This window comes from Struthio camelus, chromosome 1, assembly GCF_040807025.1.
Source record: "Struthio camelus isolate bStrCam1 chromosome 1, bStrCam1.hap1, whole genome shotgun sequence".
Lineage (NCBI taxonomy): Eukaryota > Metazoa > Chordata > Aves > Struthioniformes > Struthionidae > Struthio > Struthio camelus.
This window is the reverse complement of record NC_090942.1, coordinates 135,501,913-135,524,995: the sequence shown is the minus strand read 5'-3', so window position 1 is coordinate 135,524,995 and position 23,083 is coordinate 135,501,913. Positions and strand designations below refer to the sequence as shown.

The window sequence follows — 23,083 nt, the reverse complement described above, 5'->3', positions numbered from 1 at the left end:
GCCATCTGTTAACAAACTAAAGTTTCCTCTTGGTATGCCGTATGCAAACCAAATTGCAGAGAGTGTAACCCCCTAAATTCATGCCGCATCTTATAACCTCTTAAACCTTGTGGGTTCTGTGGAAGCCAGTCGCCTGCAACCTGGAACGTGGATTCTGGATTTAAGTGGAAAAATCTGCACAATTGCAGCTGCATGCAGCATGGCAGGGGAGCTGGGAGCGCCGTGGGATGTGGCTCTCAGTGGCGAAGAGGCAGCAGCCCAGCGACACAGGGGCTAATACAGACAAGCAAAGGGAAACGGTCTGCGATGATGCTGCAGCACATCTCTGACCTGTGCAGAATGCACTGAAGCACCCATGGTTGGTTTTCTAGGATCTGACCAGAAGAAGCAAAGTGCAGGGAAAAGAACGTATTTGCCGTGAGGATGAGAGTGTGAGTCAGACCTCCCGAAGCTGCCTCCTCCGGCATGCTGGGGCCATGCTTGGCGTGCTTCGGTGGGACGGAGGGCACGAAAGGTTTTTGTCCTCTTTGGCTGCTTGTCTCCGATCCCGGGCCAAATGGGGGCCGCGGTGGCTGCTGGCAACGCTCGGAGTGAGTCTCAGAGCTGCTCTGAAGTGCATCAGCTTGCAGCAGGCGCTCGGGGCTGCGAGGCTGGCCGGTATTTGCCAGGACAGAGCGCTCTCTGGCTGCTCCCCTGCCTTTCATGATGCCTCCTTGGCAAGTCCCGTTGCCGGGAAGTCGATAGCCAGGTCTCTGCCGGGTACCGTCCGATTGCTTCGGCCAACCCCTTCTGCCTGGCCAGGGAGCCTCCGGCCTCACTGCTGTGCCGCAGTGTCATAGCAAACGCTGTGCCAGCACAGCAGAACTGGTTCCTGAATCTGAAATGATAGTTTCCAAGAAGAAATGAGTATTTTAAGTATGACATTTAGCTTCTAGCCTTTCGCTAAAGATAAAATAGCAGCTGTGACAGATGAGGTTGTTTTATAACCTAAATATTAAAAGAAAGTGCTTCAGATGTAGAAGGAAATGAATGCAGCAGTGAGGCAGAGTAGGTAAATAGCAACACACCTTGTTTGATGAAACTTCTATGACAGTTTCTTTTCTTCTGCATTATGTCATTTGATGGATCCTTTCTGAAGGAGCTGTATTGTTAATCTCATACAGGCAGTAAATTCCTTCTGTTGCTGCTAGTTGTCCTCAGCCACACTTCTTGATATGACATTTGATTTTACAACCTTTGTCAATGAAATAGATACGATAGCTGCCACTGTAGTAAATTTAAAATCCGATATCTGCCTTTGATTTCAGTCAAGCAGGGTATTTTCCTGAAACTGTAACAACATGCATTTGAAGTTCAGGCCCCCAGAACAGAGCAGAGACAAACTGGAAGGATGGGAAGAATTCCCCATACTGGCTCATTTCTCTGGGATGTGCTTGCGAGTCTTTTCATTTACTTCGTTTTAGAAGAAAGTTGTGCAAGAAGCCCTAAGTGTTGCACAGACAGCTATTTGTGCTCGCTCCATGATGGAAAATTTTCCCTCTCACCATGGCAAGGTATTGTATTCTGCCAGTATTGTGAAAAGATTTGTTAGTTCAGTTCTTTTCTCAAACTTGTCTTTCTGCTGTTGACATTGAACTGATGTTATGTGGAGAATAAAAGCTACTCAAATGTGGAAGAATGTACCCCCATGCTCCTAGAGAAACAAGCTAGGAATACAGGAAGTTTGTATATTTTGCCTGTTTGACATCATGTCACCCTGAGAAGTGGAGGCAGTTTAACTGACGTTATACCCATCCCCAATTACGTAATGTATTACAAGATAATTAGATACATAGTATCATGAGTATGGTTTTTTTTTTTTCCCTACAAATCGGTCTGAAATACCACACAAAAGTCACTGCAAGTCATTAACTTCAGCAGACCCAGGATTTTAGGCGTGATTATTAGACAATTCATCCATCATCGCCAGCTGAGTATATAAGTTCTAGTGCTCTATTGTACACTATCTTTTTAGTCCACATTTTTCTTCAGAAGGAACTAGTTCCATTAAATATCACCTAATCCCAGCCTGTTTACTGTGTATAAGAATTTCCTCTTTGAATTTTAGTGGAAAGCCGCATATGCTTTTACCAAAAAAAAAAAAAAAAGAATTCTTCTTTCCCTTTTACCCAGTTCTCTTTGTTTTACTCAGAATCCGGAGGCAGAAAATAGTTATTCACCCTTTAAGGAAAGAAGTTAGAGGCATTCTTAATTTGTTTCTTTAGCTTCCCAGATGAGCTGTAGTCTCCCCACTTTGCAGATGGAGGAGGGCTTTTCCTTGTCTTAGCCCTGATTTTAGTGCCAGACCTTGGCAATGCTCCTATGTCTGTTTCCTCTATGTAGAACGGACCTAGTGTTAAAACTTTGCATTTCTTCAAAGCGTTTCTTCTGCATGAACCTAATAATTTGTTCACCTCCACAGCAGTGGATGTGGCCACACAAGCAGACCAGGGTAGTGGGCTGTCTCAAGCTGCACGGGTTTTCCCAGTCGCAGAAGCGCTCGGCTGGCCCATGTTTGCTGTTTTTCTGGGAAGAGCGGTGACTAGTGCTTGAGGATAAATTTGTCTCGTACCCCACCTGACTTCTCCCCCTTGATTAGCCCCTGTGAAAAATGGCACCAGCGAGGTTCGCCTGGCCCCTGTGCTGAGGATGTAAGCTGTCACTGAACACAGACTCTGAAGTTCAAAGAGCTGTTGGGACCAGTCAGCAAAAGGGGTGTACCCTGGCAGCCCTCTGCACCGTCATGCTGACACCTCAAGAGAATTACATATTTCACTGAGCCATGCAGAAAGCAGATACTCAGGGGCGTGTGGGGGCCCGCACCACTTGGGACTTCTTTTGTCTCCATGCCGGCTAGGAGAGAGCAGAGGAAGCCCCTTCCTGAACTTCATGGCTGCTGGAAGTAGAGCTATCCATGTAGAGCCACAGGCAAAGTCTACTCAAATATCTGGGGGTGGATAACATAGCCCTGGCCTCAGCAGCATCCTTATGGAAGGTCTTAGTGTCTTTTGTGCAACTAGAGCAGCATGGAAGGAATTAAATGATGGTGATGGCGGTCTTGGCCTACACATTTAGCAAGAAAAATAGGCAAAAACACCTTGCCCTTTGTAAGACTTACAACAGTAGCACGCACCTTTTTTTACCCCAGAAATACTGCAAGAAACCTACCGTATTTGAGCTATTTCCACACTATGTTTCAAGTTTCTTGCTTCTTCTGTGTTGACTGAAATTTGTTGTGATGGTCACAAATAACTGAACGTACTTGAAGTCCGAGCTCAGGCACGGAGAATTTCAGAAAAATGCAAAATGACGTGAAAGGAGGCTGCAATGAAAGCGGTTACACCAACATAACGAGAGATAATAACCTGCAGCCCCTAAAATTGGGGCCTTTTCTGATTAACAGAAACTCTCAGAGAGGGGGAGAGAGAGAGAGAGAGAGAGAGAGAAAGAAAAAAACTAATGTCAGTCTCTCGTATTACTTCTCGTTCTCAGTTTTGCTAAGGAGTAATGGGGTAAAAAAGAGGGCAAATTAATTAATGCCAGCTATCTTATTCCTGCTATGCCGACAATCCCCGCGTTTAGGCCATGCAGCTGTAGTCTGTCCTTTATTCTGAGAGGGTGCTAATCCCCTTCCACTGCCAACTGACAGACTCCCGTTACATCCCACGCTAGTGGTGTTTATGGTCACATTGCTCTCCTGCGTTCTGTACCTGAAGTTTATCTGCTGAGAAAGTAATTTGGCAATCACAAGTATGACAAGCATCCCCAAATACGGTCAGGCTGTAGCTATCCCCTTTATATTCATTAGATCACTTGAAAGTGAAGTTCCCTGCTTTTTGAGTTTGTTTATGCAGAGGGGTTGAACAGCAGATGCACGTGGCACATATGCAAGTCACAACATACCTGAGTTATCAGTAAAGGACACAGGAGAATAGTACTGCTATTTTAATGCATGCTTCCTTTTTTGCAGCAAGTGTGCTATTAATACTGCAGAACTTCTGTTGTTGCTGCTTAGATCAAATGGGAAAGGGACTGAGGCCACACTCCGCTGTTCTGCTGGCTGCTTCTGTGCAAGATGAACTGATGAATAACGTGTGTGATTTCTCTTTCCCTTGTAGTTGCACTCTGCTGTGACCAGGATCCAAGTTCAAAGACCTGGTTTCAATTACACGTTTGCCCATATATGTATCCTGAACAATGACAAGACATGCATAGTGGACGACATAGTGCATGTACTGGAGGAATTAAAGGCTGCTCGTTCTTCTAATCGAACTAATTTTGCAATCACATATCCAATTACTCACTTAAAGGATGGCAGGGAAGTGTATAACGGGCATCAGCTTGGTGGGGTTACTGTGCACAGCAAAGACCGGGTGAAGTCTGCAGAAGCCATTCAGCTCACCTACTACTTGCAGGCAATCAACTCCTTGAATGACATGGTGGCAGAAAAGTGGGAATCCATTTTTTGTGACACTGTTGAACTTTTCCAGAAATCCAACAGGAAAGTCAAAATGTATCCTTTCACTTCTTCTTCGCTGAAGGAGGATTTCCAGAAGACTAGCAGGGTGTCAGAACGCTACCTGGTCACAAGCTTGGTCCTTGTGGTCACCTTGGCTGTTCTCTGCTGCTCCATGCAGGATTGTGTCCGCAGCAAACCCTGGCTTGGCCTGCTGGGATTGCTGACTGTGACCCTTGCCACTCTGACTGCAGCTGGAATCATCAATCTCACTGGTGGGAAATACAATTCCACCTTCCTGGGAATCCCCTTCATCATGTTAGGTAACTATCTCCTACTACTCTCTCTTTTGTGTGTTTGTGCTTCCCTGACGTGTTTCCCAGCAAATAGAGAAGCATCACTGCATGAGTCCTGATATCTAGTCGCTGTAACGCTGCAGTGTACAAAGTCCACACAGCCTCTGCTTATAAATGTCCGTACCATACCTGGACATTAGAACTATTCTGGGGGGCTCTGGTGTTGTGTAGCACCCTACTGTATGACGCGGTGCCCAGGTGGTAGCGAGGAGCAAGTACGCTCTAATGCCGTGCGTCGTGCAAGAGAGGACCCCGACGGTTGCTTTTCTGTGGAAGTTTGATTACGGTTTTGGTGGTCAACGTTAGAAGGCAACCTGTGCACAGGTCCCTTTGGTGGAGCGACAGTATCAGCTGTCTTGGCAAATAACAGGGACTGTGCGTTTTTCATTTAGAGAGCGCTCACTCCTTGGGAGAGCAGAGGCGTGTTTTACTCTTGGCTTACACTTTAGCAGGAGCCTGTCCATGGGATAAATGCGGGAGTCAGTTCTTTGTTGCATTTTCTCTTGGAAAACCTTTGTTTGCTGAGGCAGTTAAGTAGCACTTTACAGCCTGGATGTGCAGAGCTTTGTCTCCTCCCGGTCGGAGAAAGGACCCGTGCAGGTAGTGCCAAAGGTGTCTCATGGGTCTGGGCGATACAGGCGTTAGTGGGCTATAGAGCAAGTCACATCTGGAGCCCCTTGGCCATGGTATTGACAGACATTTTTCCTCTCTCTGGTTTTCATACCACATTCGCTCACTGTGGACTGTGAGGTTGTTCTGTTTGGCTTTTTGAGGACGGGAAAAACGAGGAAGAAATCAAGGGAGTCACTTTGCTCCTAATCAAAACTCAGTGGACTCTCCTGTTGATTTCGGTGGTCCGTGGACCAGGGCCCTTGTGGGGAAACTTAGCATTATATCAAAACAGGCAGAAGGACTTCATGGGAGACAAAGAGTGAGCTCTGGAGAGTTCACAATCTGTGGGTTTGTGTTTGGTTCACAAACGGCGTGAAAAGCTTTGTACGCTGTAGGTGTCTAATATGTCCTTGTTCTCAACGTTATTCGTTTGTGAAGAATAATGCATGCATTGATTTGATCACAGCTTTCCCAGCTGAAAATCAGTGCTCCCTAATACTTCAGATTTCAAGCATTAGTGTGTCTCCACTGACTTAGTCACATCACGTAGTGATAGGACACGTTTCAGCACAGTTATTTTTGTATCAAGTGCCAGGTTTCTTTGCCATGCCCATACTACATGTGTGGTTTTGCCTCACTTAATTAAAGACTGAGCTTGAGTGCATCACACTACCAGTTAACATATAAGATGCATTCAGTGGCAAGCAGAAATCAACTATGTTACATCAGTTGCAGTGTGTAACCCTCATTTTCATATGACATCCACAAAAATTAAACTGTACCATAATCAAGAGGAAATACAGCACAAGAACTCCGGGTCATAAGGCGGCTAGCTTTGTGACCTAAGTCTACATGTTCATTTGTGGGCTTTTATGTCTAGGCATGTATTATAAAAATCTGTTCCTCAAACTACGTGTTCTGTGTGAACACATGGGGAATTTCCCGATGTGTTACAAGAAAATATGCATAGTAGAAATAAAATTGAAAGTCCAGCTGCAGGAATGAAAGTACCCAGGGAAAGTGACTCAAAAATATGAAAGATTAGCTCTTTTTAGGGATCAAGGCATCTGCTTTCTGGGACAACCATTCAAATCTTTAATTCACTGATAGTGACTATGCTGAGACTTGAAACCTTTAAAGGCTTAAGGTTAACTTTGAAGTTTCACTCTTATATTTTAGTCGTCCTTTGACTGCCAAACTTTATAGTCCATCTCTAGTTTTCTTTTTTCTCTTTTTTTGGGGGGAAGGGGGTATGTCTTAGTTGAAATACTCCACTTTTTTAAGAGTAAGTTTCAAATACACAACTCAGCTCTCACTATGAAAAAGTCAGGACATAACAACCAAGTTCGTATGAATCTCTCTTGCTTCCTTAGCTCCATAAACTCTCCCAAGGGACAGAAACATCAGCAGGTGAACAGCAGGCACTAAAGAGACTTTGATGTTTTTAATGAGAACTATTTGAAACTAGCAGATAGCTAGAAAGGCAGGGGTTTTTTTTCCCCCTGCAGTACAACGGAAAGATTCTTCATGCATTTTGAAATGTATTTGATTTATATAAACTGTGTTGCTTATAGGGAAGGTTTAACTCAAGGTAACCAAAGGCTAGAGACACAAACCACCCTCCGTTGTGATCTGCTGAAATACTTCCACTTAATTTCAGTGACCATCAGATTAAATTGTAGGTTAACTGATGTTTAGAAGGCTAAAGGATTTCTGGCTAACAGTATAGCTCTGTAGCTGTTATTCCCCATAATTGCATGGCCAAAAGCAAGAATGAGATAGAAAAAGTGCTTACACTGGACAGGTTTCAGGCAAGCCTCCTCCGCTAGAATAAATCATAAATGAAGTTTCCCCACTTTATAGCAGCTGAGGATTTTTAGCCTCTCATCAGAATCACAGAACCGGGAGGGTGCTCCAGACATCCGCTGACCTCTGCCACAGGACAAGGTTACACCCTTCCTAGCAGATACTCGTCCAGCTTGGACTTTAACTCCTCCGTGGGCAACTTCCCCTGGTGCTTCACTGTCCACCATGAGAGCAGTCACATAACGTGTGACCTGAATTGCTCCGTTGCAACTCAAGTGCCCTCCTTCTTATTCATGCTCCACTGCATCTGGACAACAATGTATTTCCTGTTTTTTTGCATATTTGGGACTACTTTCTCTCATCCAGCCCTCTTCCATTTCATCCCAGATCTCAAAGATTGTGCTTACTGGGCTTCCAGCTTTCTTGTTGCACTTTGGCTGCTCCACATCTTCGTTGGAGTGTGGTGCCTAAAACTGGGCGCAGGATTCAGGCTGAGACTCGCAGCACCAGGTAGAGTAGGAGGATTATTTCACACATCTTGCATATGGCACTTGTGTTCATGCATCCCCATATGACATTCATTTTTTCTCAGCAGTATGAAATGGTTGACATGTTTGGTTTGTGGCGCACGGTAACTCACACATCCTTCCTGGCACTTTCCACCCTGCTTGCACAGTTGATTATTCCAGCCGACGTAGAAGTTTACCCTTGTCCTCGCTGAATTATGCCCTGTTTATGTCACACCATTTCTGCTGTTCACTATGTTCATCTTGATACCAGCACTGCCCTTCCAAGATGCATTAACTGAGGCTAGTCAGCACCGTTTTCCAAATATCTACTTTTTCGTATTTTTAAAATTGCTTTCTGAGCCAGTTAAGTAGTTTGCCCAGTCATAAACCTATGCCAATGAGTTAGGCAATATATCTGCAAAATAATTCAGTTCAGGTCTGTAATATTAGATTTTATTAATCTTGTTTTCCCTAACGTCCCTTAGGCATCAGCTATTTCTGAGAACAAACAATCTATAGTGAAGAGTAGCAGCCTCTGTATATATTGAATCTTTAGCCTTTGTGTCGATAGGACAATTATAAACAATTAAATTACCATGATTTATCAAGTTACACTCCTAAGCTCAGACTTTGTAAGTGTAGATAGGAACATCTTTTGCCTACCCCACCTATTAAATATGACATATTAGTTTAAACACTTCATACTTCAGGTTTAATCACCTTTAGGGTAGTTTCTTCTAATGTATTTTACACTTTAATTAAGGCAGGTTCCTGTAACTCAGCTCATGAAAGGCAACTCATTAAGTCACAATAACTCAGTCATTCGTGATTGTCTGTAGGCACCCTGCGTATATCACTATAGCGATGATTTTGATGCTGTGGCAGATTTCTTTTCAGCCCCCATCGAGTGCTAACTGAATGGCAGAAGTCAAATCCAGCTGTAGCGATACGTGACTGCTGAGAACTGCAATTCAGCAAGCTTCAGCACTAGCCAGCAGTATTGCGAGAGACCTCCTTCCCCAGCTGTGTGAAAAAGCACAGGTCTTCTTCTGCCACAGGAGGACAGGTTTTGAGGGGGAGGCAGGAGGGGAAGCGCTGCCTAGGAAGTTGCCTCAGCCCTGGGCAGGGGCTGCATTAGGAAACAAGCCAGCTAAGGCACCGTTGACTGGAATCCCTCTTTTTCCAAGGAAAATGTTGTGAGGCGGAGCTGGGAACTTTTTCTTGACCTCTAGGTTGACACTGGTACTCTTAATGTCAAAGTGAAGTTTGAAACCTCTGAAACCTGACAGGCTCCTGCCGTTCATCTGGGCATATTTAGAACCAGCATGTGCCTCAATGGTTTTCTAAAACTAGCACTCATTCGCATTTATCAATGTGCTTAAGCGTGCGTAAACAAGTATTTTGAGGGCAAGGTTATTCACATGCCTAGTTCACGTGAAATAGTTTGTTGAGCTGGGTCTATCTGCTTTCACCATAAGCTTTCTATACTGAAAAATTAAATTCTTCATAATTCAACTGAATTTAAAATAGCTGAATTATAATGCCAGCTGAAAAGCAGAATTAAAATTCTGATTTCCTCTTGCCTACTCCACTAAAATTTGCAGATGTTAATAAATTCGTCATGTTTCCCTTATGCAGTAAATGCTGTTTAATAACTGCCAATCCTTTCAAAATACAGGTTTCCTCAAAAACATTGTGTTACAAAATAAAGTATTGAAAAACAAGGAGTGCTCACCCAAGAAGTTTTTGGCATTACTTTTTGACCTCCCACAGGTGGAGTGCAACATTTAACTTTGAGGCTCAAGTGAAAATTGCAATATTGGTCTTTGTATTTAAGAGAAAAATAGCAATCTGTTTCGTATTCTTTTAGAAACTCCTACGGTTTATTCAGAAAGATGTGGCTCTTTTCAGCTGCCAAGTTCATGAAAAGAATCAGCTATGTAAAATAATTACGGAATGTCAGACATTGCCAAATATGGGGAAAGATGCAGGGCCTGTTCCACAAGCTTATATTTAGCTTCTGATTTGAAAGTACACTGCTCATTAAACTGGCATGGAAAAAGGAGTTAGCAGTGAAAAGAATGGCCTGAACTTGCAGCTTTCTGTAAATTGAAATGATAGCAAGCGTTTTGTGAAATTTGCCAAAATACAAATAAATATAAACCCAATTCTTGCTCCTTCCACATCCCATGCTCTTTCAGCAAATCATGCTCTGTTTTTTTCAGTAGGGCAGCAGCAGCTTCAAAACGCATTCGTTTCTGAGAAGGGAGAAGGGGAAAAGAGTTCACAGGGCAGCTCTAACAAGGGAAAATTTGAGTGCATAAAAGGGAATGAGTGAGTAAAAGGGGAACGAGTCTCAGGCAGAACCCAAGGAGAGGCCCTTCTGAGTCTCAGTCACATGGGGAGAAAGAAATGGGGAAACTGAAGTCTGGGAGATGGCAGGAAGCAGGATCTGGAGGAGGAAAGGCCAACCTGTTGAGCCATAGGTGTTTATGCATGCTGGGGATGCACAGTGCCCATGCAGGGGATCTCTGGTGGGTCCCCGCTGCAGGCCGCCTCACCACTACCCCCATATTAGCTCTTGCAGCACGTTACAGGCTACACACGGCTGTGTTTGGTGTGTGGGTTCACAAGAGCAGGAGAAAGAGCATAGCAATGCAAATTGTCCTGGAGGTACCCAGAGACCCCAGGGTTCAGAGAGCTGCAATGAAAAGAGTGCCTCTCAGATGCGAACAAGCACCGAGCACTTCTCAGAAACACGGATTTGTTGGACCCGCTTCTCCCTCATGGCTTGCCTGATGGGGACTCATCCTGATGGAGCAGGGAGCTGATGTCTGCACAAGGGCTCCATGGATTCGAAAAGTTGGAGCAGCAAAGGTGGATCTGAGGTCAAACATTTGAGAAAGGTCAGAAGGAAAATTTGAACTTAGTAAGATGAGGGAAATTCACTGTTTGAAGATGGGAGGGAAAAGATCAGGATGTGCAAGGGAGATGAGAGGACTGCTGAAGTTTAGGGATCATGACGGCAACAAGTAGCTAAGCCAAGCAGGGCAGCTCACAAGCAGCATGAAAAACCTCAAAAGTTGAGGGTGCTCTGGAGCTGGGGCCAGAACAGTTTGAAACTCCATGTGCAACTTGCTGGAGCTGAGCCTCAGTGCCGAAAGGCAACCAGCTCCTTCAGATTTCTCAGAGAAGTTGCCGGTAGGTAATTGCAACGTGTGCCAAAATTGTAAGCCCTAAAAGCATTCATTATATTCCTTACCAAGCACCCAACTATTTACTATATTCATGAAAACTGAAGTGTCAGCGTTGTTTATATAGAGAGAGTTACAAAGACAGAAAAGCAGCTCTTGTAACAGCTCCTGCACAGGTCCCCCAGATGCCCTTCAGTCCACACGTAATGGTAACATGCACACAAATGTTTGACTTTGTATAGTACTTTTCCACCAATTTTTTTGTTACCAGTTAATAAAAATGTGAAGCTTATTGAGTCTCTCTTGTTTTTATTCTCTGCACTAAGCTTTCTCACTTTCGTTGTCAGTCTGCCCCTTTCCTGTCTGTTCATTCCAGGAAGAAATGTGTCATTCTCCAACTACATGCCTCACAATTTACTGCCCTGCTTTCTCTTCCATCTCATTCATCTTGACTGCAATCTCCTGCAGCCCTTGCCAGCGCATCTCACTGATTTTCCTGTTTCATGCCATGTTATCTCCTTCGTGATCCCAGCACAGCTCTCAGTATGTTCTGGTCTCCCTAAACTTCCTTTGTCTCTTTTCCTGTTTTCTCCATTCCTGGTAGGGCATCCATCCTGCCTTTTTTTTTTAATTCCTCTTTTCTCTCTCTCCCCCATATTCCTCCACCCCCAGCTCAGCTTAAGCAAAGTAAGCCTGCACAGCACTTCTTTTCACTTAGACTTCCCCAGCAGTGGCTGTTCCTCCCGGTCGTATCTTTCTCCGTATATTCTTGAATAACTTCCTTGGCTCACAAACAGTTCCTCACCATGTTGCCCATATCCTGCAGTAATCTCTCTGCTTCCTCAGATTTCCCAGTGATTTCCACAGTTCATCCTGTGCTGCTTTTGCTCTGCCAAAGCACTCCTTGAATGGCTGTGGAAGTACTTTTGCTTTTTGTCACTCCATCTGCTCAACCTGCACATTTCAATCCTGTGCAGCTCAGTTATACCCTTAATCAATTCATGATTTGTTCCATTCATCCCCCTTCTAAGGAATAAATAAAATTATTTTATCTACCCTGAACAGATTCCTAGACACGTCATTTTTGCTGGTCATTGCTTTTTCCTCTCCTTTTTCACTCCTCTCTCAATCTCTCAGTCTCTTCCTGACCTCTCTAACTTGCCATGCATCTTCTCCAGTCCCTCAGACATCACTCCCAGCATTTCTGTTCCTGGAGGGGAAGGGCAGAGCAAGATTCCAGGTTGCCCCTTCTCAGTCAGTCTACCACAGTCCTCTCACCAAAGTCATCACTTTCTTCTTAAAGGCAAGTTGAGTGACCACCTCCTCCACCAGCTGTTCTCCCTTTCTCCAGTTCTCCTCCTAATTGATCTGTTGCCCCAAATGTACTGAGGAAACCAATTGCAAAGAGAACATTAACACATGGGAAGCAGATATGCTTAAAAAACACATGGTGGCAGAGTGCTTTAGATACTGTTGTACCAGCTTTCTTACCAGTGCAAGACATGCAAGGAAAATGCCCAGATGGCAAAATGAGGTGACAACACAGCTAATGTGCACCCATCTTCCCCCTTCAGCAACACAAACCCCAGTGAAAATCTTGCACACCTATGTGCTGCTTAGCTTCAGGAGAGTATTAGTGAATATGGTGCTTTTTGGAAGAGGAGCTTAATTGTAGGAACAAAAACTGTCCAGGGAACAAGTTAATAAAGCATGCACTCTGCAATTATACAGTAAGATCGAGAGTTGCCTCTTGACTGGTGGTACTCTGGTATACATTTGTGTCCTAAGAAAAGCATGTTACAGGCAACACAGTGCATTTAATCAGCACTGGTATATGCAAAGAGTAGTGGAAAGATGTTATACTTTACTCTTACTGTCTGCATGCTTTTAACTATAGGGAAGTTAATGTTCATGACTGTTTAACAGAAGGCCTCTTCAGAGAAATCACAGTCAAGGACCTAAGATTTTTGTCTGGTTTTTTGTTTGAAGAAAATCCTGATTTTCTTCAAGAAGTGATGTCCCTCAAAAGAAGATTCCACACATAAGAAAATATATTTCAAGTTCACAGGTTAAAGAAAAGAAACCCTTTCCTAGATGGATACATAGACAGATAGACAGATTGAATTAGTTTTGTGGTATACTTTGCATACTGGACTCAGATGGTCAGTGGAGAGCTAGGGAAGGTCAGTAGGAGCTGCTGTGACTTTTCATTGCAGGTCTTTGAGAGCGATGGTGTACATTGCGTGCCTCTAATCAGTGACATTCCCCAAAATAAGCGATAGCTGAGAGGCGTGTGCGGCAGGAGGAGGCCTGCCACCTCCAGGTAACGAGACCTCTGCCTTCTGGAAAAGGACACTGATAGAGATGAAGGGACATGACCACTAAACCTATTCGGATAAGAGCTAGTTGGCTTTGGAAGTTCATTTAGCTGCTTGGTACCATCCAAGCTGAGCTCCCAACTTGTAAGGATTTTTCATTTTTTTCTTTTTTTTTTTTTTTTTGATTGCTAAAAATAGTAGGTCATAAGTGTTTTAATGGAAGTTTTGCAACTTTTAGAGCATTGTGTTTCATGTGTGGTTGATTCTATCCATTGTGACTAAGAGTATTAACAAACATTATTTAAACAGGAGAATTTAAGAGTATACTTGAGATGTTTTCAGTGCAAAAAAGGGATACTTGAAATGTGGTAAACTAAGCCATATACCACTAGCCCATAAAGGAAGACACTCCCAGAAGCAGCAAATGATATTTTGGCTTGTGAGTTTTAAGATTTAAAACTGATTTTAAACAAGATTCTGTCCCAGATAGACTCACTGTCTTATTCAGTCTTCAGGACCTGTCAGGTACTGTATATCATGTAGCTATTCTGTAATACGGTAAACATTAACCTTTCACAGACGATTGCAGGTGGCTTTCATTTACCTGTAAGTAATTGTTCTGTTTTATACAGTATACATGAAATCTCTCAAAAACTCACTTCATGGGGAAAATCAGTTTGCAATTTTAGCTGCTGGCATGAACGTAAGCATGTCATATACAAAAAGAGTGCAGTAATACTTTACGTATGCCTCTGTATCTAAGACCCTTCCTAGTTAGTGAGGCTTGAGGTACATATATCATATGGGCAATTTGTCTTGCCAGATACATCAGTCATTTCTCTACTATCATGGCATCAGACTTTCCCATCCTGCGCGGCTCCCCTCATGCAAAGGGTGTCTGAGCATCCCGCGAACACCCCACCATCTGCACTCAGTGCCAGCAGCTATCGTGGACAGCCGCAGCTTTGCACCTTCCTCCCTTTGTCACCCGTTGTGCAGCAAAACGAAGCATTTCTCCCTGGGATCTTGGATTGGGAGGTAGACACCTGACGGCTCTTGTCTCTTGGCCACGCTCCCTTCTGGAAGAACTGGAGCCACGTGTGCACAGCATAGATTTGGTTCAGATACTTTGGGTGCAGAGCTACAAAAGGTTTGGGTACCACGCAGGCAGAAATACTCCCAACACGTAAAATCAGCTTTTGCTAACGCTCAGCTCCTTTCATTGCACTGAAAGAAATACGACTTTCTGCTTTTGCCAGGTCTTTCACGAAAACTGAGGACAGTCAGTCACATGTTTAAACAGAATTGACAACCCGCTATTTAAACACCAAAATAAACCTTTACCAATTCTCAAGTGGAATTAAATAGTCACTTAATGTATATAGGTGGATTTTGAACCATAACTTGCCTTGCTTATCTGTCTTTCTCAAAATAAAAAAGCCACTTAGGTTTTCTCTCGAATTTATTTCTATTTATAAAATGTGCTTATCTGGCATTCTTGCTATCACTATAACAACAAGAACTCAAATATTACACTGGTTCAATACTGAAAAAAGGGTGATCCAAGCAAAAAGCAGCATTTTCTCAAAACTTAAATCAGTTATTTTTACTCTGTTGAAATCAATGGCACTGTTATGATTAACCACATAGTCACTGAATACCCAGATAATCACAATAATAAGAGGTCATTGATTTGAATTTAATTTGCTGTGGTTTAAAATATTTTAATTTTAAAATGCAATATTGAGTCAAAAGATGGCTTTTTGTAATGAATGGAGTTAAAATATACGTATTCTGGAACTAAAATATAGCGAACCAAGACTAGGAATCATGGTAAGACTAGGATTATGAACGCTGAGGCATTGTTTAATTCTAGTTATTTAAAATATTTCTCCTTTTCTTTGTTTCTCTTCCCCTCAGAGAGGTAGAAAAATGACAGGACTATGTACATCTGTCTTGTGTGTATGTGTATGTATTTGTTCACAGATAAGCACTTTTGCCTAGAATAATTTTAGTTTCAATAATAATATATTGATCACACACTTAAAATTAGCTTGTCTTTTGTACCATTTCTAAAACATCGACCCATTAATGTTTGTTTGCTATGATACAATATGAGTATTTGGGAAGTTTAACTGTATAAAAGGGACACACATCATGTATCCCAGGCATCACTGGTCCTATATGTTTTCTCTGAAGCAGAGGTGAGGGTGATTTCCTTTTGCCAGTATATTCTTTGTGCAAATATATACTTACGGAAACAAATATAATTCATAAAGGGCAAAGCCTGACCAAAGTAGGGTCTTTCACACAAAAAGGAGAGCTTATGCTGCCTTTCCAAAAACTGCAGTCTTTAGAAACATAGCGTAGGAAGGCTACTGTGTGTCAAACAGGCATTGCCAGAAGACTGGGATCAAAATTCCTGCTGTGCAGCAGATCCACGTGAATCTGATGAGCAACCCAAACCCATTTTAAGCTGTGTTTGGAGGCCCCACATGAGACCTAAATGAGGCATAAACCTGGTGCTGGATTTCAAGACACACTATTTTCCTGCATGTGCATTAAACAGTTTAATTTGAACATAGGCTTAATGGCCCAGAGAATCTTTCTGCAGGATTGAAGACTAAAAATAACATTGTGGTCTCGCAACATAACATGTTGAGCACCGGTTGAAGATTTCCTCTTTGAATGCACCAACCAGCACTGTCTGTTGTATACAATCACATTTTCTCTTCATTGGCGTGTTTCGCTGGTTGTGCCCGCAGATGTCAAATGCAGCAGACAGATAGATACTTAGAGCATATTATTAAACATTTCAGTTTCTCCTACTTTTTTCCAAAGTACAAAACACAGCAGACAGGCACCCTCTCAGGAGACTGAGGCAGGTTTTTACCCAGTGTGAATATGCCCAGATACTCAGATTTTTGATCCAGGCAGTAAATTGAGGAGTATATATGGACATGCCTGCTGGTTTCTGACTGGGATATTTGGCACTGTTATAAGCATGGTTTAAGAGATCAGCTCTGACTATTGAGAATGAACAGCTAATATTCAAATACAAGACTGATCTGCTGGTGTCTTGCCTAAATGCCTAGCAGACTGACGTGCCTAATTTCAGTAAGTATGTCTCTTTTCTGGGGAGGATCCCAAATCAAACGTTAACATCTGCAGGCATAATGCACCTTCTGGATACATATATAAAACTCAGCAGTCTTTAAAACAGCAGCCACAAATAATGAACCTACCCTGCAGCGTTGTCATTGTATTTTTGAGGTATGCTGTCACACAGCGTCCTCACAGTTACAGCTGTTCAACTGTCTTTCCACAATCCTCCTGAGAAAAACACTGCCAACTGGAAACACATTTGACCAGATGAGCACCTTATAGGATGCTGGTATCCTATGGGATGTTAGTACACACTGTGAGCTGTGCCCCCAGAAATACTCAGGCAGGTGAAAGAAAGGCAAGTAGTATTTGCAGTGATTTTTCTTCGCTCACCAGAATTGTTCGAGACAGGCAAGTCTGCACCCTGTGGCACATCTGACTGTACACACACTCTTTGACATTCACGCAGCAAAACTATAGTGTTACAGCTCTGTTTATGGAAGGCAAAGTAAGACATCGGTTAGAAAAACCCATAGTTGGTTGCAATATTAGACTGATGATGATGTAACCGTGTTCAGCTCAACCCATGCCACTAAACTGGGATAAGATTATTGCGAACTGAAGTGTAAGTTACATTTGGTTCTGTTTGCATGCTGAGCTCTCTCTATTTGCTTTAATATTGTTTTATTGGGAATAGCGTGTGAATCCAGAGATTTGCTTGCTAGCTTTTTGAACTGGATGCAAATTCTCTTGCTCTGCCTGCATATTCAGCAGCACTTTGAAACTGCTATATGTTCCGAGTTAAAGTTGCTTATGCTGGGAGAGGCCACATGAGGCAGGTCACCTAGCATTAATATTTAGTCAACAACTGGTTGATTATAACTCCTGTGACAAAGGGAGTCCGGACTAGCAATTTCACTCAGCTTTGTATGAGATGGCAGCTGATGAGCTCGCTGATCTAGCTGGAAAACATAAGTCAGCAGAGGGAAATTATCTCAGCCTCTTTGTTTACATTCTGTGGAAAGCCATCACATAGTTGAGCAGTGTACATTGTTATTTTTAATACAGTCACCTAGGAACATTCATTGCACCTTCATTATATCATATGTTATTACAGGTATAGTTTTGGAAAGGGTAATTCCTGGGGCATGATTCTGATCTGCCATGTACTAATTTTGCGCAAGTGTAGCTCTTTGAAGCTTGACGGCATTGGCAATAAGCTGGGGTATGGATTTATAGCATCCTAGCTGCTCCTCCAGTGTTTGCCTTTGTGGGTGATATTTTGCTACACTTTGATTGTGAGTCAAGCTCCCTTTCACAGACTTCCACAAAGAAAGATGGTACAGAGCAGCTAGTACTCTGCAAATTCACACACTGTTTCGCTGCACACTAAATTCCTCTTGTAGACAGGTCCTCCTATTCAGTGGAATGATTTCAGATTTAAATCAGCCTAAGTGAGAGGGCATTCATCCAGCTGAACTGACAGTGTTACATGGATGCAGCGATTGCAATACAAGCAAAAACCCTAAATAAAAATCGAGACTTAGCCTCGGTGATTCTAACGGAGCATGGGTCCGGTTGAGGTTTTGCCTGTCCGGGTTACAAGGCTTCCACGCCTGCTACCAAGGCTCATTCCTACCTTTGGCCACAGGCTTTCGTGCCTTCAGCGTAAATTTAGGTGCTACTTCTGGGACCATGCCTTAAACTGGGCTAGTAAAATATTTTAGATTAAAAGCAACCCTCAAAAAAAAAAGTGTCACTTGTGTTTCTAATCCAGACCATGCCTTTAGTCCAATAGAGAGAGGAACGCTAGAAACGGTTGAATTGGTCCTGGTGAGGGAGCAGTAAACTTTGGCAGGGGAGGAGAGCAAGTGCCTAAAAATGGGGAAAGACCTCAGATCTGCTTTGCTGCTGAATAAGTCAGCACCAGTCTCAATTCTGGCAGATAGTGGGTATCGTAGGTACTGTTGCAGCCTTCAGCCTCACTGAGGTAGAGCTCAGTCATTACTAGTGTTTTGAGTGCAGATGTGTTTAAATGGGATGAATAAAAGTAATTATCCATAAAACACTACCTTCCAAACAAAGCTTAGAAGAAGGGAACTTAGTGAGAATTTATTCAGAGAGACTTTACTCAGACATCAAGTACACACACAGAGTCACACAGAAAAATGCTAAAAATAAAAAAATGGAAATCACATTGTACCATTATTCTGTACTTTCATGAATGGGTAAAACTGTGAGAAAAGGAGCCAAAACTTCATTCTCAGTCATTTTCCATACTTTCTCTTACTGAAAAAGTCTGTTTCAATACCTGAACTTCATCTTCTCATGATAAGACTGAAATCCTAAAACCTCACATGATTTTAATGTAAAATTGAACATACCGCTTAATCCTTAAACTGAAGAAAAGCCAGCAGCAGCCTTCATTTTAGGGAAGCAATTAAGCTAAGTGAATAGAGAGCTGGTCTGTGACTCTGGTGACTGGGAGATCATGTTACCCTCCTGCCACAGGCTCTTGGGCTGCTTTCAATCACTTCACCCCTCTGTTATGCAGTCTTGCCTTTTGCCAAACAGGGACAGAGCCAACTGTAGGCTACCTATGCCCATTCATAAAGGCCTTTTGCTTGAGCAAGCATTTTGCATATAAAAGGATGCATTTCTTGTTTCAGCTTTTAGAATGATGCCAAAGGGAACTGTGACATCCCCTGCACGTAAGTAGTAAGGTAAAGAGCTTTATAGTATTAAGCAACAGAAGAAAATTGCCTTAGTCTTCACAACTCCCTACATATGTTTTTTCTCTCACACATGCCCTACATTGATTTTGCAGAGCATGTGTATTTGCAAAAGTTGATCCTGAAGGAGGCTAATGAAACTTTTTGTAGCAGTTTTAGGCTAGTCATTAAAGCGCCATACTTACACTAGGCACCATTTATTGTTTTTATTACTGGTATTATTGGTTTCCAAAACTAAAGATAGGCCCAGCTCAGCCCATGAAAAATTTAAGGTGCTTCACAAATAATAGGTAACTATGACTATCTTCATTTACTCTGGCTACAAAAGCCAGAATTTTTGTCTTCTGTTGCCCAAGACATGTGGCAGGCAGATCGTCTACAATGTAAAGTTGTAGAAAAAGAGAGTAAGAAAAAAAAAAGAATTTGGTCTCCGTTTTCACCAATATCTTTCTCGTATTCCCCTAACATTTTACTTTGCTTATTTAGAATCTCTTTTCCTTACAAAATCCAGTACTTCCTTATACTTCTTGTTCCTAGCTTATAGCTGTACAGCACAACTGTAGGGCACAGCCAGTGAATCATAATAGCAAATGTCAACAGGAAAAGTTCTCCAATAGCCCATTAGCTGTTTGAGTTCATATTTATTATTTACTGAGTGACTATGAATAATGAGAAAATTGGCATAAATCATTAGATACTTGTGGCTAATTCTCTAGTAAAAAGGGAAAATCGGTTAAAGTAATTACATGATTTATTTGCAAGGAAAAATTTCCCTCCTTCTCATTAGTATTATATAGGGCAGACAGCGCTAGCAAGAGGAATACAAGTGGTGCAAATCAGTTAAGGTTGCAAAAAATGGAAACTCTGAAATGACAGGTGAGTGAAAGAGATTCTTACAAAATGCCTCTATGGATCTGTCTACCCTAGTATCTATGATATAGAACTATACAAGCATCAGCAAGTTAGACAGTGTTGGAGATAGATAGTTACCCCAAGTTGTGCTTGCAGCCAGTATTTAGGGGAGTAAATTGGATTAGATAAATCCCATTCTACCTGAATAGGGCTAATTTTTGGACTGCCCTGCCCAATTTGCATATGAGTTTAGGCGTAATCCTTTTCTCAAGCGGCACTGAATCAGGTTAGTAGTGTCACTGATGCAGAAAGTGCGCAAGTCTGTGAGTCTTTTAGGCGCATCTTCCTAAAGGTAAGTTAGAGCTTTGTAGCTATTACACAAAATGGACAGAGGAATCAGAAGGTCTACAGGCAAAAGAAAATACCCATTCCTAGCATGCAGACTGCAAACAATCCAAGTTGCCTATCCTAAAACAGAATAACATACAGCTGTTTTCAATTAGTTTTGTAGAGCCCATGCAGTGAAGGCTCTTCATGCATTAACTTGAACAGTTCTCTTAATCAAATTCCTTTTAGGTTTAGTCTCCAAGATTATGTAAGAGCAGATTGTGTCCCAGAGTGTTTTTATGTTTTCTCCTTAGAGACAATATATGGTATCAGGAGTCAATGTTATCAAGACATTGCTATTATCCAAAATCTTATACCTGTGAAAAAGTCATACTCTGTGTCATGTTTAATTAGATCTAAATTTTGATTCACTGCAAAGTCAAAGGCCTCCCAAATTAATGCAGCTATCTGAATGTTTTTAGGCAAGAGCCTATTAACGCTGAAACATTTTTTTACAAAAACATGTTATAACTAAAGCTCATGATGGAAGTAATTTGTAATATTCAATGACCTCATTTTATACTGTTTGGCTCACTACAAGCTAATGCATATGATGCCATGTGAAATTCTCAGACAAGCCTGTCTGCAGGACTTATGGGAGCCATAAATGGATTAAACCTCTCACTCCCTGCTTTGGCAAGTGATCAGTTACATTTAAGTAAAGGTCAGTCTGTCTTTACAAAGAACACACTGAAAGCAAGCTTAATAGCTTTCCCTACTAGACTAGAACATAACTATTTGAAGCATAATTAACAACGGGGTGCCAGTCACTGATTGTGCTTTTTTGCTTTATTTTATGTCTGGGGAGTTCCAGTATTTCCCATTAGTTTTAAGAGGGGCCACGGTGCTAGTTATCAAATTGACAGTCTTGACCTAGCCTCTGGAAGCAACTGTAAAACGTTGTTTGGGGAAATTAAGATAGATGCTAAATGCGATACTGAAAATGGGACCATAATGTTGCTACAAATTGGACATTGGTGTTCCATGCCATGACGGCAAGTAACAATGTAGGCATGATATCTGGCATGCATGAGAGCATGGACTTTGTCATTTCAAATACCAGGTGGTGGTGATAAGGAAATACACCAGTTGTTCTGTTATCCCATCTTATGAGATCTGTGTTTTGAATTCTTTATAAAATACCCATTCTTTTCAGTATTAACAGAGTAAACAGCTCTTCCTCCTATTCAAAATGTAGATAGGGTAATCCTTGCAAGGGGGGGGGGGGTGAATCAGGTGTAGCTGTCCATTCTGTAAAAGGTACTGACTACAGAAGAGTTAATTTGTCAAGTGGATTAAATATCTAGCCCACATGGGGCATTTAAGAATAAAACATGATATGTTCTGGTTCTTCAGAACACTTAGTTTGTTCAGGGTTTGCTTGACCAATTTGGTAGCCTGTGTGGCAAAAGTGACAATCGTCTGTATGTGAAGAGAACATAACCGATACAGCAATTTTGTCACTCTACAGACAGCCTGAAATTCTAACGGAGATATGTGAATTACCTTGACCCTGCCTGACTGGAGTATCACCTTCAAAAGTCCAGTGATTGCACTTCATTGTTATCAGCAACTAATTCAGCACTGATCATTTTATCTAATGTTATTGGGGAATGGGGTAAGAGCAAAGCACAGTGGATTGGCTTTGGGGAATTTCTATCGATAATGCAATGCAGAGAAAAGAGCAGACTAGAGAGAAAGGCAGGAGACAGGGAAAAAGAATAAGGAAGAAAAGAAATTAAAAGGCAACAAAGAGGGTAGGATTGGATGGAAAAGATCTATTATTTACTGATGAAGATGATATGAAGTATTATGAGAAAGTACCAGACTTACATTTTAGCTGTGATAGAAAGACTATTTTTTTCCTTTGATCTCTATGTAAAAACTCAACCTACTTTTATCTTGGCCATTCTCATCTGATATTTGGTTAATGACTGTTTCCCATTCAGCTCTATTACAAGCAAGCAAGAGTTCTGTATCCCTCCAGTGTACCTCTGTTATCTGTCACACAGTAGAAACCAGAAAAGGAAGACAGCCCCAACCAGAGATTGAGATAAAACCATGCATTTTCCCCATTCTACCTTCTGGTTAAACAGAGGATTTTAGGTCTGCAGGTCTTTATCTCCTTTCATGAAAGCTGCATCCATTTTAACAGTTAGTTAAATTAATTACATTTAGGAACTGGCAAGAAAAATGGAGCTGCACTTGGTTTTACAGACCCTCAGACAAGTTAGAGTGAGAAAACTAAAGCTTTAAGCAGTTGCACATCAGTTCAATCATTCTACTTCTCTAAAATTCACTTGTACTTTTTTTGGTTTGTTCCATTTCTAGGATTTCTTTTTCCTGGCAGAAAATTTGGAAAGGAAGTGGAGAAGTCAGAAACTGATTTACTTGACGATACTCAGCTTGCATGCAGGTTTCATTTTTTTACAGTTTTTCTACAAGGCAACCAACTAATTCTCTGCTTCCAGCATAGGCACGTCAAGGTCCTATTTCTTTGTTTTCACCACAGGTCAGATCCCATCATCAGGAAAAACTAATTTTGAAGCATCTTCCATCACAGGCACACTGAAATAATGAAATGAAACAGCCAACCAGAAAAAAAAAATACCTTTTCTTTAACTCCTCAACCCTGGGTCAGTGATGCAGAACTCCCGTTGAGTTCAGATAGTAAGGTTTGCTAGTCAGCAGTGAATGTGGTTCTGTGGCTTATAACT

General features: G+C 42.0%; 1 protein-coding gene across 2 annotated transcripts in view; it reads left to right on the top strand.

Annotated features, from left to right (window-relative positions):
* Window positions 1-23,083, top strand: part of PTCHD1 (patched domain containing 1) — a 48,319-nt gene that overhangs the window by 10,979 nt on the left and 14,257 nt on the right. For both annotated transcript variants that reach the window (XM_068917842.1, XM_068917841.1), the window contains one exon: window positions 4,158-4,818. In XM_068917842.1, coding sequence (XP_068773943.1) covers window positions 4,158-4,818 — 661 coding nt within the window. The remainder of the gene's footprint in view (window positions 1-4,157; window positions 4,819-23,083) is intronic.